A 13,400-nucleotide genomic window follows, 5' to 3' on the forward strand; every position below is an offset into this window, starting at 1 on the left:
GCAAACCGACCTGGGCAAAAAAACCATTCTACCCTATGCAAATCAGTTAAGTCGAAAATGGTGATCCATCGTAACTGAACCAGCTTACAAGAACCTCGTGAAGTGGCTATAAAAGAAGCGAGCAGCTCCACCAAGGACACACAGCTCAGTTATCAAGAGTACCTCCTACAGAGAAGAAGCAATGCTTTTCTTTTCAAGAACTCTACTAGTGACACTCGCAGTCCAATTTTGGACTACAACAACTGGAATGACAGTACCAACAACTGGAACGACAGTACCAGCATCTCTTCCATCTAGCACATTGCTGCCGTACAACGATTCAATTCCAATCCCAAAAGTGAGTTGGCAGTGGTTTGAGATATATGCTGTTCTCTAATAAATCGTTTCAGCTGTGCGAAAGGGTTGAAGACGATTTACGTACGTATCGATTTCTCGTGGTTCTGAACGACGCAAACGGAGCGTCGTCCTCTTTTCTCTCAGCGTCGTGCGACGAAGGAAAGGTTTTTCCCATTATAAAACACGCAAGCTGGGCCGAGCGAACAGAACTTTTCATGTTTACTCATCGTATGACAAGTACAAATGCAGAATGGTATAACATTTTTGGATTTGAAACGAAGCAATGTTTGACAGTTAATGTCGATGGCCAGATTCAACTGGGAGTAAGTCAGAATTAATTAGGTATTTCAATTATTAAATGCTGCCTAATCTGCAGAAACTCGAAATCGCTGATCATGGCAAAATTTCGTGCAATACAATTTTTGCCTTTTTCACCTCGTTCAGGGGTGTATATGCAACTATTTTCAAAACCAGAACACTGCAGTATAGAAACACAACAAAGTTCGCTCCACCTTTTGTTCTTTGCGCAAAAACCTCTGAGAACAAGCACTATTTGGTTGCAATGGGCAAAGGAGTGAAAGGAATAGAGGTCGACAAAAATTGCTGCGAGGATATTGAGCTCTGCAATAACAAAACTGTACTTGAACGCCTCAAAGATCAGAGATATCACTATTTTTCGTTGCTTTCTTTCAATCACCCAGGACTGCTGTCCGACGAGCTCATACGTTCTTCGTGCCCTCAGAATGTATCGGGGAATGTATTCGACGATTTGATGATTATTGGAAGTGATCTTAGGAAAGAAAAACCAAGAAACTGTGTGGTCTAGTGCTATTATAGTCATGTTGCGTGTACCTATATATCACAATCCGTGCCTATATATGTTCTCGATTTTTATTCTTTGAGCTAGTATGATGTATTAGTATGATGTATTATTATGATTTATTGGCCGTGGCCCTACTTGAATAATAAATTAAATTCACCTGATCGGAACGACCTCGCGAATATCACCTTACTGGCCAAACGAAGTTCGATAGAGAGATAGCGAAACCATATTTAGACCTGGTCTATGCGTGTTTCAAAGCACAAATGCACGGGCAGTTAAAAAATCGAAGCAAAAACAGTTCCTGCACGAGTAGACTGGCAGTAGCAACCAAAACAATCGTTTGTTCATGTCCCGGATTTTCCTTCGACCTTCCTCTCGCGATCCTCGTGCGCCCCGCCGTGCCGAAGACATCAGAAAAGCTGCTTCAGGACGTTCTAAACCCTTTTCTTCGCTTCTTTCGGGCCGCGTATCCCTCTGTCGCGTTTGGAGGGCCCCCTTTTGCTCCCACTTCGATCCAGCCTGAGATCGTCTTAGATCCAGACCCTGGTCATCATCCAGTACAAGCCGAACGCCTTACCATGCCACGCCGACTTAGCCGCGACGCCTCTCACGATGAGAGGAAGCCGAAAGGACAACGATTAGAACGCTATTAGAGCCGTAAGTAATAGACACAATTGAATCAGAAGATATCCTCACCGAACCCTTTCTCGACGTCGAGTGGAAGTGCTTGGGACGGGAAAAGGGAGGAAGGAATCCGTACGCGTAAACCACTGGCAGACCCCAGCACCCACATCCGGTAGTGTACATCATAGGGCCTGAAACTGACCCCGCGGATGATACTTCCACTCTAAACGAGAAAAGCGATTGTCGAGAACGCAACGGAACCGACACTTCGTGGGACGCTATTTGCGTCAAGGAAGGGCGGGTTTGCAAACCGAGGAGATACGGTTACAGTTCTCTGTTTATGAGAACTACGTGTATGTCTCCAATCGAGCCAATCCAATCGCGTTGTATCTGGAAATTTCTAGTCAGACGACGCCAGATAGTCGTAGTCGTTGATTTGCGGGACCGGAAAAACGGACGTTGATCAGAGAGAGCGGTCAGATTACTCAACACTGAATCAACGCTGATCGAATGTCTGTCGCTATTTGAAGGCGTCAGCGCGTTCAAGTGTCAGTTCAACTCCATTTTCTTTAAATATTCGGCTGGCATCAGTCGTTTTTCAGTCTCTACCGAGCACATCCGACATGAGTCCGTGTCTCTACTTCTTCCTCTTCGGCTGTATCATCTTGTCATCTGCTGCTGCAACAGGAAGTGAAGGTAACATCAGTAGAACTTGTCTTTGGCTTTTGGGGGAGGGACCCCAATGAGAACAGGAGTCGTCTCTTTATTCTCTATCCAAAACAATCTTGCTCACTCGCGTCTCGACTATTTAGATGCTTCCTATAAAATCAGAAGATCTGCGTCGTCTCCTTGTCTATCCAATCATTATAAAACCGAGCTGAGTGCTTCCCAAAAGGCTGATAACCTCGTCTTTGGCTGCTGCAAATCTATGGACTATCAGCGAATGCAGTGGCGTTTTCCCAACGGCTCTCGCGTACCTCGATGTTCTGCGTCGCATCAGGAAATCTGTTGGAGCTACGTCGCCTCTACTATGTCTAGGCTGCATGTAAATGCAACCGGGCTAGAGGCGGGTGAGCAGTGGAATATTACCTGCGTTACGACCGGTCTTTTTGAGCTCTCATACGATGTTTCCGTTACGAGAAAGTGAGACGGGGCTACAGTAGAGCGCGAAATGACCGCATTCAACAGTTCTGTTCTATAGAAAATTAAGAAAAACTCCTCTTCCATCCTGTCACAGCTCTTTGTCCAACGCTGCTTATCACATTCGCCTTTACAACTGCAGCACGAGCGAGCCCAATATGGCAGTTCGTTGGACAGATAAACGCGGCCAAAGCGTCGAGAACTGCACAATTGAAGGAAAAGCATCAGAATGCGTCGAACGTTCTCCAGATGGGACGGCGATGCTGAGAGTGAATCCTCGCTCTCCGTACCGAAAGTACATCTGCATCAAGTTTCGAAGACACAGCAGAAAGCAGAAAGGCAGTAAACTTTGTGTTACAAGAAACAACGTAGCCTATTAGAGTTGCAGAGAGGTTCTCTGCTAGGGGTTTGTGACAAGGACGAGAACAACCTAAATACACCTATCAGCATCATTTCGTTAGCCACCGAGAATGATTGCCTTATTAGACTTAGAGGGCGCATTCTGCTGCTTCGTCAGCCTGAGCCATATTAGCTGCTTCCATTGCTTATTGCCGTGATTGATACGGGATTAGACTCATTAGCTTAACATCTTTCAGACGGTGCGCTTATGACTGCGCCATTATATCCCGGTTGATTTTCCCTATATTGCTAAAATACCAAGCCATTTATTGCAATCAATTGCGCCACTAGCTACAAAAATAATAATAGAAGTAAAACAGCACAAAGTGTTGTATATGTAACGTGCATAAAAGTGGATCAAGTAGTGTTTAGTCAACTACGACATACACATACGATACTACTGATAACAGTGCTTGTAACCACAGACAAACTAAACTATTAGGCACGCAACGACGCTACCCGAACATCATTCTGTCAAATTGATCCAAGTAAGACAAAATCGCTTCTCCTGCCTGTTGCATAACTTTTCCTTTTCCTCTCAGCTCTTGGCGAAGAGCTGATGCAGTGCTTTGTGCATGTTCTTTCCAAACTTCACGATACGTATTCCAATCAACGCCTAAATTTCTAAGCTTTGCAACGGCAGCTTCTCTGTCGAAATTTCGCCCGCTGACATGTGCCGTAATGCAGGTACGCGTGATTGCCCCTTTAACTCTATTTACGTTAGCAAAAGTTGGAATCTGATTGACGGGGCGATTGAAAACGTCTCTCAAGCATTCCTTCAGCTCTTTCATTCTCGTTTGCCCAATTAAACGAAGCGCATTGTTCTTTCTCGCTTCATTTACTACAAAGGAAACCACTTGCTTTTCAACGACGTGGTCTCTGTGCTTTGGACCACTTCCTTTGCCCCCGGTATATAAATCGCGTTTCTTGTCAATAATTTTTGCATCAGCCCTTGGCGTGCTCTTGTCAAGATCTCTAGTTTTCATGGGAGATGGAGGTTTTGACGATGCCTGGCTTGAGCTGCCCTTTTGTTGCGGATTGCCGCTCTTTTCACCTCCGCGGCTCAGACGAGAGTTATTGCTTCCGTTGCCGCCACTACCTCCAGCCGGAGCCAATAGACCTGTTGTACTTTTGCCGCCACTACTGGCACTAGCAGCCGTTGTACTCTTTGCAGCAAAGGCAGAGGCTTGATTAAAGTAGGACGGTGCTCTCCTGGAAGAATTCGTCTGATTTCTTCCTGACGCGGTAACGGTTGCAATTCTTGTGTTTGGCAGTCGTACGGGGCTTTCGCGAATTTTAGGAACTAAAGTGACGCCACCGTAGCATAAAGATAGACTCTCTTCGGCACTAGACTTGTAGAGGGCTGCAGGCACCCATTGAGAATGACTTTTCCACTGAAATTCACATGACGATCCCTTTTGGACTATCGAATTGAGAGCGCTTTCAAACGCTTTTTCTTTTTTGCGATATTCTTCCCGAATGTGGTCGAGGCATTGGGAGCGAATTTCGTCCCGAGTTGGCAACTTTTTCTTGGAACAGATGAATTCGGAAAGACGACGTGCGGATCCTTTTTCGGAGCGTAACCATCGGTGAACGTGGCCCTCGAGTTCTCTGCGAGAGACGGAGTAATGGCAGGCATTGTCAAGCTGGCTTACAATGTTAGAGAAAGTCCCTTCAACAAACGCTCCAATGCCTCCTTTTGAATCAATCTCGTTTCTCATTTTCCTTAGCAAGGTTTCGACCGAATCACAATTTTGTCTCCAATTTTCCCTTTCTATTTTTATCACGACTGCTTCGTCGACTTGTGCATTTGATTGCTGTTCTTTTATGCCTTCAATAACGCCGTGAATAACGCGTCCGACAAACATCAATTTCACTAATTCTCGCAGACGCAGAAAAATTGGAAAATGAGCGCCAATTTCGTCGTAATTCTTGGTCAGATCGTTTGCAAATTGCATTTCCGGACTGTCCGGATCCATTTGAGGTGCGTCGATCAGTTTCCCATCAACGTCGTGAATCATGGGAGACGTGCGAACCACCATCGTCGGACGCTTAAAATGGTAAACAATTTTAGAACTGCCGCTGCTGTTCGCCACACGATTGTAAGCCAACTCGTCCGCTTGAATCCAGAATCGGTGAGCGCGACTATCAGGAGACCATTTTCGATCGCGAACAGGCCGAAGTAGTGATCTGACGTGCCTGGGAAGTTTGTCAAGCAAACCGCTGCCGTCTCCAATTATAGTGGGTCGCTGTTTGAACGGCGGTTTTGAGGAAATATCTGATCCAACGCTAAACGATTTCATCAGGTAGTCTGCTTCCAGCATAGCCTTTAGCAAGCCCGTGCCTTGAATTCTGTCTGGCTTGTACCAAAGCTTCTGAAAAGGATGATATCGTTCGTAGGGACTTGGCGGATCCAAACTGAAAACGGGAAGGCACGGATCCTTACGGTTAAGCCTAATAGCTTCAGCTACATCAGACTGGGAGAATAGTCCTATATTGCTGCTGTCTGGTTTCTTAACCAAAAGTCTAAGTGAAGGCGAGCTGGAATCTACATCAATTTCGAAGCCGTACAATTCTGCGTAGTCTAGGTCAACGGCAAATTTTGGTTCTTGAACGAGCCAGCCATCTGGAGTGCGCGGTAGTAGAGGTGATGTCATCGTGTCGGAAACGTGCTCCCACGTCCAACCGTTTTCGCGAATTAATGTCTCAGCGCACTTTTCGTAAGCGTCATCACTGCTGACAAGCTCCGACAAATGAAGCAGGTCGTTCTCGTAAATTTGATAGTTCACTTCCTGCATGCTGACTGGACGACTGTCGGGCGACTCGACGTTTTGAAGCTCGAGCATGTACTCAGAGTGCAATTGGCCCGAGATGATATTAAGCAGTATCGCTTCCGATATTCCAACGACGGGAATATGCCAAAAAGGACAGAATCGAGCGTAGTAGATCAGAGTGCGAAACATTTCTACAATAAGTTGACTTTCTTTTTCTGTGAAGTCCTGATTTGCCAGCTTGATTGCGTGAATGACCATTCCAACGCACTGACGGAGCACGTAGAATTGCATGCCAGGATGAAGACGCTGACGGAAGATCTGGTAGGCGAACTCGGCGCATTTCAGTACGGACTGCTTCAGGGCATAAAGCTCAGGGTGTATCTTGGACCGCTGTCGGCGTTCAGAGCGAGGCGCGAAATCGCTGGCTTTTGCTTTGGTGTCAAGTTCCTTTAGAAACCACGAGCCAGCCATTAGAAGAGTAATGACTATTTCGGACGAATGACAGCAGGCGGGCATGAAATCGAGATACGCCAAGGCGACGTCTCGATGGGACCATTTTCCACTGGAGAAATTCTTGGCGATTCCTTCTTCGTATTTTCGCGCCGTTTTTGAAGAACGCACCCAAAAGTCCGGCCAAACGCGATTTGTGCTGGGAGGAAACACCATGGATAAGCTAGGCAGTAAGCCGCATTTGATTAGCTCGGAGTCGGAAGCTAAGGAAACGAGAATTTCAGGCGTTAGTCCAACGCAGTTTTGAAAGAGTGTCTGATGAGCAATAGCGTGGCTTGCCGCAGGAATAGAAAATACAGCAATAAAGACCTTGACAGCTGCATTTGGTAGCCATTCAGAATGATGGCCTGTCCATACCGCACTCTCTATATCATGCAGACCCTGGACGTAATTTCCTTCATTTGTTTTCGCTACTCCAGCTAGTAAACGTAATCCTGCCTGATCATCGCCGCGCATTTGATTAATGAAACCAACCCTTTGTTCGAGAAAGACGTCTAGTGCTTCAAGTCCGCTGTCTTTGTGAGTTTGATAAAAGGACTCGCTTAGGTTTTCATTTGTGTCTGGAGGCGCAGTGACAAGCCCCCACAACTCGTCCCATTCTCGTGACTCCCAAGCGGCGTCTAATTGCGAGCGCTTTAATCCAACGCGCGTGGCGTGCTCTCTACAACGTTTCTCGTAAACGTCTGCTGCTTGAATTAGCTTATCGAGCTCTTCCTTCTTCTTATTCATATCGGGAATTTCGATCGGCGTTTCTGTCATGAGTTGCCGTTCAACTGCTTGGAGAAAGCTCTCTTTTGCCGCACAAAGATAGCAAAACCGTTCTTTGTCAGAGAAGGATTCTTCCTTGCTAGTCCAAGCAATAAGTACTGATGACAGAAGTAAAAGAGCTTTGATTGATTGCACCGGTTCATATTCCTCTTTTGTTGAAAGCACGACAGGTTCGACAATTGGCAAAAGAACAATAAGTGACAATTGGTGAAAACCTGCTTTGTTTAAGTTCTTGGCTATTTGAAGCGGAGTGACGATGCTCTCGTCAAACGAAGAAGCAAAGGAAAGGCAGGCACTGGCGGCATAAAGTGAAGACATGCTTTGACGATTGATCAACTGAAATCCCATGTCTAGCCAAGCCTTTGCTTGGATGCCGCGAGATCTTTCATAACACTCATTGCAAACGTTGGTTTTGGAGTGAACGTCGAGAAGCGGATCGGAGTTCAGCTGACGTATGCAAGAAGAGCAAAATGTTTTTGCACAGGCAAAGCAATTCTGCCCTCTTCTCCAAAATCCCAAACTTGTTTTGCAGCTAGGCGTCGAGCAATATGATGAGGTCGACCGATCAGAAGCTTGAGCAGGAGCTTCTGGTTTTTTGTGAGGAACAAAAAGCAGTAGTAGGCCGAGAAGTTCATCTCGTGACGCATCTGTCAAATCGCTCTCATCCCACTGCAGGGAGAAGAGGCTCAGCAAGAAGCAAAGTTCTTTCGACGTCGCTGCTGATAAATCGACGACAGGAACACTGCCGTCTTCTCTTTTTGAGCAGGCATGGCCTCGGCGAAATTGAATATCTTCTAAGAGTTTTCTAATTTTTTTGACGTTGCCGCTGTGTGCAGTTGGCACCATTTCTGACAAGCCAGAATCGCGAAGTTCTTTTATTTCGTCTAGAGCCCTCTCTAGCGGCCTTTTCTTGGTGCCAACCTTTGGCTTCTGCGGCAAAGGCTTTGGCGTCTTTGCCAGATTGGGAAACGTGTCGCGAAGAAACGTTTGCAGTTGAGATGCAAGAGAAGCCAGTCTTTTCTCGCCAGCGCAGAAAACGTTCGATTTCAGCCAAACTGGGAAAGAAGCCATAAATTGCTCGGAAGCGCGGACAGTGCCTGGCAGAACACTAGAAAATGATCATTATTATTAGTCTTAGTGTCAACTATAAGAGGGTGTTTTCTTAGGACGTTTCTCCGTCAAGCGAAGTCCCCATTCCCGAGCCTCCCTCGATCCCACGTACAAGCCTCTAGCTGTCTATTAGTATAATAGGCATGTCTTACTCGAGATCATCTACTGCTTCGTCATCGTCGGCAAGTTTTTCATCGTACGCTTCGCGTTTAGCCTTGTCCATGAGAACGGAATAGGCTCGATTGATTTTGCTCATGATTTCGCCTGCTAGAGGATTGGAGCTCTTGTCCGGATGATAGTCGCGGGCAAGAGCACGATACTTCTTCTTGATTTCGTCGGACGACGCGTTCAGACCGACACTGAGCAGTCTGTAGTAATTTTCGTCCAAAAGTTTTGGAGGATCTTGTGCTTCAGCCATGGCGAAGTAGAAGTTCACGACGTACGTGAGCACACACAAAGTGAGTAAGGAAAGAATCACATGACAATAGAGCACATGCAGACTCTTATTGAATTATGATTATTTGCACAAATTATCTCTACTGAGTTTAATTAATTAATAGTAGCCTGTGCAATTGTACTTTATTCTAATTTCAACGCCTTCTACTGTGTACCCTAACGCTCCTCCTGAAAGCCTGCAGTGCCAGATAGCCTCTGCAGAGATGCATTTCATTTGCTGCACCATAGGAGATTTGCATCTGCTAGCTACTCTAGCGCGCGCACTATAAAAAGGAAAACAAGGGAAAGCAACGCGAATCTCTCCCTGCGAAGATGATTTGAGTATGGAAACTTTGTCAGGAAGCAGCTCTAGGCCGACTCCAGTCAACTGGAGAGTGGTTCTAGTCTCGTTCACGATACTGGTAAGAGAGCCTACGCGAAGAAGACCTAAGAAAGCGTAGGAAGGCGTACCATCTGCAGGCAGCCAGTTCGGCGACCATTTCTATGCTGTTTCCTTACTTGCCTTGGATGGTTAGGGTAAGCCGGACAAAGAGAGAGCGTCCAACTATCATCGTCTTCTTCTACATATAGAAATTCAGAGTGAATGGAGAATTTGTTCAAGAGGAAGACGTAGGTACGGAGATTAATTATAGTTACTACCAGAGCCTTCTTGATATGAGCTCTGGTATCGTCTGTATTTTTTGACTGTGTAATTTATTTGATGTTGTCTACGTACTGTATTTTCTCTTTTCTCAAAGCTGACCGCTTATTGGATTTTCTCAGGGTACTACGCTGGATTTGTTGCCTCCGCATACTTCTTTGGACGATTTTTTGCATGGTGAAAGCCGAGCAAATAGACGAAGAAATCGATTTGACGCGTCGTCTCTTATTAGCTACTTTTGGGGAATATTAGCAGACAAGAAAGGCCGTCGACTGACAATTCTCATCAGCGGAAGTGCAATAGCAGTCTTCACCTTCATGTTCGGGTTCACCAACACCCACTTGGGCTTGGCCTGGGCGATGGTAACGAGGTTTCTAAGCGGTGCAAGCAACGGTACGTAAAAAGGACGCTTTATCGTTCTCCGGAGACGCGGTTTAAAATTAAATCTCTTATTGTAATTGCTAAGTAGCAATATCCTTTAAACGACATTCAGGATTCTGCCCACTCGTCTATTGTTGACCCATACTACTAATGAAACGTTATGTATAGAACGCTACGTTCATTTAGTAGAGACGCAAAAATTCAAAATCCCATGAAAGAAAAAACGTCCTTTCCATTGATTCCCATGGGTATGGCCTGAAAAAATGGAGTGAACCCTTCACCATTGATTCTTAAGGACGTACGGCAGAAGAGACGGCCCGTCCCATGCAGTAATTACTGCAGAAGGGACGGCCCGTTGTCGCATCTCGCGCATTTTAGTACTATTGTACTGTGAAACGTGCACAGTACCGGAGTTTTTTATCATACCCTGTCCTTTGGTTAGGTAATTTGACGAGAAACGGGTGGAATAGTCAAGCTACATAGCGTTTTCGTAGGATTGTTTGCGTATCAAGTGTAGCGCACGTTTGATTTTCCCGTTATAGAAGCGACGTAGCGCCTTGGTTTTGCTGACCAAGCGTACTGCCGTATCTGCGTTTGCGTTCGCTTTTCGCGTGCAAATAGCGACTGAATGGATTTAGAATAGACCCACAATGCCTTTCGTGACCGATTCATCGCTTCTACTTCGCGTATTAGGGCATTTCGTAGCAGCGCGTTGATTGACGTCATGCGTTGCTCAATGCAGCGTGACAGGGCGTGTCTTGCGTACGTAGTACACGTGCGTTGTTTTTTTTCGCATTTTGAATTGATTTTCAACAAAATTTTGTTTGTTTTTGTTGTCAGAATTGCATTTGCGGTCGATTGCAGCCCATTGGCAAAGATTTCGGTTCAAACGAAGCGCTTTTTGATTTTGAATAGCTGCAGTCGTAGGGTCCTAGTCGCGTATGAGTATAAATTTACAAGTACTTATCAGATGGAGCAGAGCAGAGCTCGTGGCTAGGATAGAAGGGAGATTGGCAACACTCCCCAAGGCTTGAGGCACTATGACCCGGTGGTCGCCTCATTCCTCACTTGACAAGGGTGTAACATTGCACGCCTTCCTAGTTCTCGCATCTCTCTCCCAGCTCCTGGGCACCTCTGTCACCGGATAAACCTCCATAGCACCGTCTTCCGTGGGGTTTGTGTCAAGTGTCGATGTTTTTTGATCTTTTTTAAAGTTCTCTACGCGAGAAAACGCGTTTTTGAGCTCGCGGCGGTCAAACGAAGCTTTGTTCTCCCAAAGGGGGACCCTTCGCCCAATTCACGAATATAGAAGTCCTTTACGCAAACCTTCAGACTCATAGGCAAAAGGAACTGATCTTTACAGTTTTCCGCTAGACCTAACGAATTAAAACTCAGTTTTCCAAAACTTTTAATTACTACGGGAAAGTTGGGGCGTCGCTTACTGCGAAAGCTGGCGAGTGAAGCCTTTTCTATTGATTTCTAAAACTAAAGCTAGGTAACCTGCACAAAATTTTTCTTGGAGTATTTCTTCCCTTAAAAATTCTTGGCAGAACCCTTGTCACATTAATATTTAATTTTAACCTGTTTCGTTTACTTTATATATACCTAATAATTCTCGGCTTGTGATTGTCTTTTTAGGTGTCATTGGCGCATCCAAAGCGACTGTAGCCGACGTTTCGGATAATACGAACCAGGCTATAGGAATGACGTACATGGAAGCCGCCTGGGGATTTGGTCTCGTTGTTGGTCCAGCCCTTGGTGGACTTCTCGCCGAACCGGTGCGACAGTATCCCGGTACGTTTTCTTCGGGAGGTAAGCGGGAGATCGGTATTCAGACGAATATATTGATAGGAGACTTTCGAAGGGTTTCTTGAGACGTTTCCGTATTTCTTACCGTGCACTCTAACCGCTTCTCTCCTCGTGATTGGTCTCGTTCTCGTCTATTTTCTTCTGCCGGAAACGTTGCGTAAACGGTGCGCAGGGAAATTTATTAATTAAGCTATTTAATAATATCACATAGTGGGTCATCGTACGACGTTGCAGAAGTAGAGGCAGCTGTTGCATACGTTTGCCCAGTCGGAAATGACGATGACGGCACTGTCAACATAGAAAGAACTGAAGAGGATAGTTTCGTCCAAGGGGTAGATACTGATGAGTTAGAACCAGAGGCGCCTGCGCCTGGGAGCAATGGAGTGTGGACTCGATTTCGTGGCTTGGGAAGACGAGCAAGACGAGCTAGCGTAACGGTAATTAAGGACTCGACCTGGTGGAACATACTCAAGTAAAAGATAGAATTCGAGTATTTTGAAAATAGCTGTTCGACTAGGATGAAGGAGGCGAGAATGTCAATAGCCACATACTGCGTCCTTTCCTTTTCTGTTATCGGTTTTGATGAACTGGCCAGCGTGTGGATGGCCACGAAGCCCTATAGAGGTCGTTTAGATTAATAGCGTAATTTAATCCTTTTGATTCATAGACGTTGATACTACCTTTCCTTTTTGCTTTAGGGGGACTGGGTTTCAGCGAAAAAGAAATCGGCATTTCGCAAGCAGTTATATCTCTCGTACTGCTTCCTATTCAAATTATTATTGTGCACAAAGTAAGTCTTTGGGGGGCTCTCTAGCACGATCTAATGCTCTTGGTGTAGCTGGAAAAGAAACTCGGCTCGCTGACGGTACATATATGTACTTAGGATCTCTTCAATTAGTATGTCTTCTATGTGATGCAGACGTTCTACGTGTCCTGTACTGCCTGTGCACTCCTCACCGCTTTTTTGCCGGTATTGTCGTCTATAGAAAAGTAAGTGCCACTGCATACGGTTCTTTCGTTTTTCTTATTTCTTACCTAGTACTGTGGTCCTATGGACTACGCTTTTGGTCACTCTCCTTTTCTTGCGGTTCTTCATTGGCATCCTCTTCATCATGGTATTCATCTTCATGAATAACTCGGTGCCGAAATATCGCGTTGGTTCTATGCACGGTATTGCCGTTTCGCTGACTGCTCTAACGAGGTGCAATCAGTGCATGTGTCCAAGTAGGGTTTTGATTATATATGTATTTTAGAACCTTTTCTCCTACCGTTAGCGGTTCTCTTTTTGCTTGGAGCATCAGCTGGGGAAGAAGTCATTTGGGATTTCCTTTCGGTCATCACTTGGTATTTTATTTCTTTTCTATTGTGTATCTGGCAGCACTGCTTTTGTCGGTGAACCTACCGAGTAGCCTTCAAAAGCAGAAGAAAGAATAAAATGGTCAGTCATTTATATGTAAATTACGAGTGACGACAGTGACTTTTTTACACAGGGGTCACTTGTCCAGACTATGCTTCAAAAATTTCAGGTCTGGGGCTCTGGGCTATGTAACTATTTTTATCAACTTCAATTTCAATTAATAAGGCATTTGCATTATATCCTTTATCTCCTGTAGTAGCCAGTGCAAATGCA

The 13,400-nt window shown here is 45.5% G+C and overlaps 2 protein-coding genes and 2 long non-coding RNA genes across 5 annotated transcripts; 2 read left to right on the forward strand and 2 right to left on the reverse strand.

Moving 5' to 3' along the window:
* Positions 1–1,367: 1,367 nt before the first annotated feature.
* On the reverse strand, positions 1,368–2,312 carry LOC136196347 (uncharacterized). Its single transcript, XR_010672141.1, has 2 exons — positions 1,856–2,312; positions 1,368–1,805 (listed from the first exon to the last, which is right to left on the reverse strand). It is a non-coding gene; the product is annotated as an uncharacterized lncRNA (long non-coding RNA).
* LOC136196346 (uncharacterized) lies at positions 1,587–3,394 on the forward strand. Of its 2 annotated transcripts, XR_010672140.1 has the most exons (4): positions 1,587–2,331; positions 2,386–2,479; positions 2,596–2,926; positions 2,985–3,394. It is a non-coding gene; the product is annotated as an uncharacterized lncRNA (long non-coding RNA). The 2 variants fall into 2 exon arrangements; XR_010672139.1 differs by having other exon boundaries at positions 1,593–2,479.
* A 215-nt stretch (positions 3,395–3,609) lies between these two features.
* On the reverse strand, positions 3,610–8,937 carry LOC136196095 (uncharacterized). The gene is made up of 2 exons (XM_065985604.1): positions 8,637–8,937; positions 3,610–8,482 (listed from the first exon to the last, which is right to left on the reverse strand). Exons 1-2 carry the CDS (start codon positions 8,900–8,902, stop codon positions 3,778–3,780), a joined length of 4,971 nt encoding a protein of 1,656 aa, XP_065841676.1. The 5' UTR covers positions 8,903–8,937; the 3' UTR covers positions 3,610–3,777.
* A 273-nt stretch (positions 8,938–9,210) lies between these two features.
* Positions 9,211–13,382, forward strand: LOC136196017 (uncharacterized). The gene is made up of 15 exons (XM_065985511.1): positions 9,211–9,341; positions 9,400–9,456; positions 9,511–9,553; positions 9,703–9,757; positions 9,813–9,973; positions 11,600–11,773; positions 11,826–11,934; positions 11,982–12,242; positions 12,288–12,394; positions 12,469–12,560; positions 12,609–12,635; positions 12,690–12,760; positions 12,810–12,971; positions 13,024–13,208; positions 13,261–13,382. The coding sequence occupies exons 1-14, from the start codon at positions 9,264–9,266 to the stop codon at positions 13,202–13,204; spliced, it is 1,578 nt and encodes a 525-aa protein (XP_065841583.1). The 5' UTR covers positions 9,211–9,263; the 3' UTR covers positions 13,205–13,208; positions 13,261–13,382.
* The last annotated feature ends 18 nt before the right edge of the window (positions 13,383–13,400 follow it).

Source organism: Oscarella lobularis, chromosome 15 (genome assembly GCF_947507565.1).
Source record: "Oscarella lobularis chromosome 15, ooOscLobu1.1, whole genome shotgun sequence".
Taxonomy (NCBI): Eukaryota; Metazoa; Porifera; class Homoscleromorpha; order Homosclerophorida; family Oscarellidae; genus Oscarella; species Oscarella lobularis.